General features: G+C 60.2%; 1 protein-coding gene across 1 annotated transcript in view; it reads right to left on the bottom strand.

Annotated features, from left to right (window-relative positions):
• The window catches only part of SIPA1L3 (signal induced proliferation associated 1 like 3), a 274,665-nt gene that overhangs the window by 17,749 nt on the left and 254,381 nt on the right, over window positions 1-2,535 (bottom strand). The window contains exons 17-18 of the mRNA XM_006161714.3: window positions 1,009-1,174; window positions 4-199 (exon numbers count right to left, since the gene is read on the bottom strand). Coding sequence (XP_006161776.1) covers window positions 4-199; window positions 1,009-1,174 — 362 coding nt within the window. The remainder of the gene's footprint in view (window positions 1-3; window positions 200-1,008; window positions 1,175-2,535) is intronic.

Below are 2,535 nucleotides of genomic sequence, written 5' to 3'. Positions count from 1 at the left end.
GCGCGCCGGGCGGGTGGGGGTGCTGGTGCTGGCGGCGGGCGGGCAGCGTGCTGGAGGGGAAGGTGCAGGTGCTGGTGAAGAGCACGTCGCTGGGCAGGCCTGGCTCCAGGCTGGCGGGGCTGGCGAAGCTGGGCGCCCGGCGCCCGCTGCACAGGCTCTCGTCGGACAGCGTTCGCTGCAGGCCCTTCTGTGGTGACTGCTGCCAAGACAGGGATGGGACGCAGGGCGTGGTCACAGCCTGGCCTGCAGTCACGGTCCCTGGTGGCTTCTGTCTGGGATGCCTGTGGCAAGTTCCTGCCCACCCAGCATTCATTTCTGCCCTTGTTCTGGTCCAAGTGGCCTGATTTTCCTGGCTGACTCCCCCTCCCTGACTTGGGGTCCACAGGTTTTGCAGGGCTGAGCCCACCTTCCAGCTCCAGCAAAAGGCTGGAGATTGAGGCTTGACTAGGGGAAGGCAGGTGAACCACGGAGGCCGCAGACAGCCCTGTGATGCTGCTGGGTCCCATGGAACCATGTGCTCTTGCTGGGAAGCTGTGGGCTGTGGGGCTGTGGACACAACCCCAGGGGATATGGGTCCAGCCTGGTCCCACAGACGGTGAGGCCAATCAGGGAGGCAAGGAGAGGTGAGGGGGGCAGACACAATGGAGAGAGCACGGTGCCTGCTGGTTTTGTTCCCCCCACCCTTAGGCTACAAGATCTGCAGACCTGGGTGCCTGCTCCGCTCAGGGTCCACAAGGTATGGCAGTGGGGCCGACCCATCTTGGGTTCCAAGAGCAGGACGCAGACCCAGGCTCCTGCAATCGCATGAGCTGCCCCAGTACTGAATGAAAGCCCTGTCTAGGTGGTTTAAATGGGATGTGGTCCCTGACCATGAATCCACGCACGCCCTAGCAGGGATGGCAGATGCTGGAGGCTGAGGACAGGGGAGAAGGAGGCTGGGGCGACTGCAGGGAGTGCTGCCTGCCTGGCCCTCCCAGAGACCCCGACCGGCTGACGGCCGCTACGTACTCCTGCATCTCTGTCCTGCTCTGGCCCCAGGTTGTCCATGATGATGAGTTTCTTCAGGTCGTCCTCAATGGTGGATTTGTAGTTCTTCCGTGGGGACCGGAGGTCACGAAGGGACGCCCTCAACCGTGGTTGCCCAAAGACGTTTTTCGTGTGGGTGTCCACCTGCCTGGAACGACAGTGTCGGGGTCAGGGTGTCTTGGGAGGTCATAAATACTAGAAGGCAAAAGGACGCAGCTGCCCCTACTTGCGGGGCCAGTGTGCGGCGGGAGAGCGACGTGGGTTATTCTCTCTGTCCCCTCATCCCACTGGCATGTCCCGGGCCCTCCCCTGCGCTGCTGTGTATGGGGACACAGCAGCAAATGCCAAACTGGCATCTACGAGGGGAGACCAAGGATAACAAGTGGGCAGAGAGCCCGCACATGAGGGAGAAAGATGTTTTCAAGGAAGATAAAGCCAAGTAAAGGGATAGGGATTGACAGGGATGAGGGTGGCTTTTCTGACGGGGCGACACCTGAGCAGAATCCTGGAGGAGGGAAGGAGAGGAGGAGGAATCCACACGGTTGAAGAGCACCTTAGGAAGGGGGAGTAGCAAGTGTTGAAGCCATGGGGTGGGAGTGACAGGCCAGAGGGGGTGAGGGGGTGAGGGCTGAGTGTGGTGGGAGGTGAGGTCTGGGAAGGAACAGAGAAGACGGGTGGGAACTCGGAGCCACAGCAGGGACTTGGGATTACACCTGGGGAGCCCTGAGGTTTCGGAGCTGGCCAGTGTTAGGTCTCTATGTAAATTCTGCAGGGATGATAGCTCTGGGTGCAGAAAACTGGCCCCTGTGAGGGTGGGAGCAGGGAGACAGTGGAGAAGATCCTGTAGTTGTCCAGGTGAGATGAGGGTGGCCAGCCCAGGGGCTTCTAAACATAGAACGATGATGAGATCTCATAGGTGAGAACCCCAGGGGGGACTGGCTGTGGGCAACGGCTGGGTCTTGGCCTGGTTGCCCTGGGACCAGTCACTGATCCCCCTAGCTCAGGTCCCTCACCACCACGGGGGCTCTAGAGGTGACCTTGAGCCTGGGTCACTGTGATCACCACCCCTTCTCAGCACTCCCAAAGCCATCCCTGGGCTGCCTTTCATAATACTCAGAGGTCTGATGGCCCTGAGGTATGGCATGGGGTGAAGAGTGGGAGCCCAGAGGCGGGCAGGCATAGTCTGAACGCTGCCTCTGCTCACTCTCTGACCCTTGGCTTGCTCACGTGGAGAATGGGCACCATATAGCACTGCCGTGGGCTTGGCTGGCACCGCCATGGACAGACCCAGGGTTCCCCGAGGCCGACAGCAACTTCAGCTGCACTGTCCTGCCCCTCTGTGGGCTCTAATGACCTCACTGTGGCTCCCTCGCTCCCTCCTGGCCCAGGCGGGGCTCTTCTGGCTCCATGTCTTCCAGGACATGTCTCCCTAGGGCCAGGTTTCTTTCCCCGGCCTCTTCTTTTTTTTTTTTTTTTTGGTTTTTTTTTTTTTTTTTTTGGGGGGAGAAC

This window comes from Tupaia chinensis, unplaced genomic scaffold (assembly GCF_000334495.1).
Source record: "Tupaia chinensis unplaced genomic scaffold, TupChi_1.0 Scaffold138910_1, whole genome shotgun sequence".
NCBI lineage: Eukaryota > Metazoa > Chordata > Mammalia > Scandentia > Tupaiidae > Tupaia > Tupaia belangeri.
This window is presented reverse-complemented; position numbering and strand designations above follow the sequence as displayed.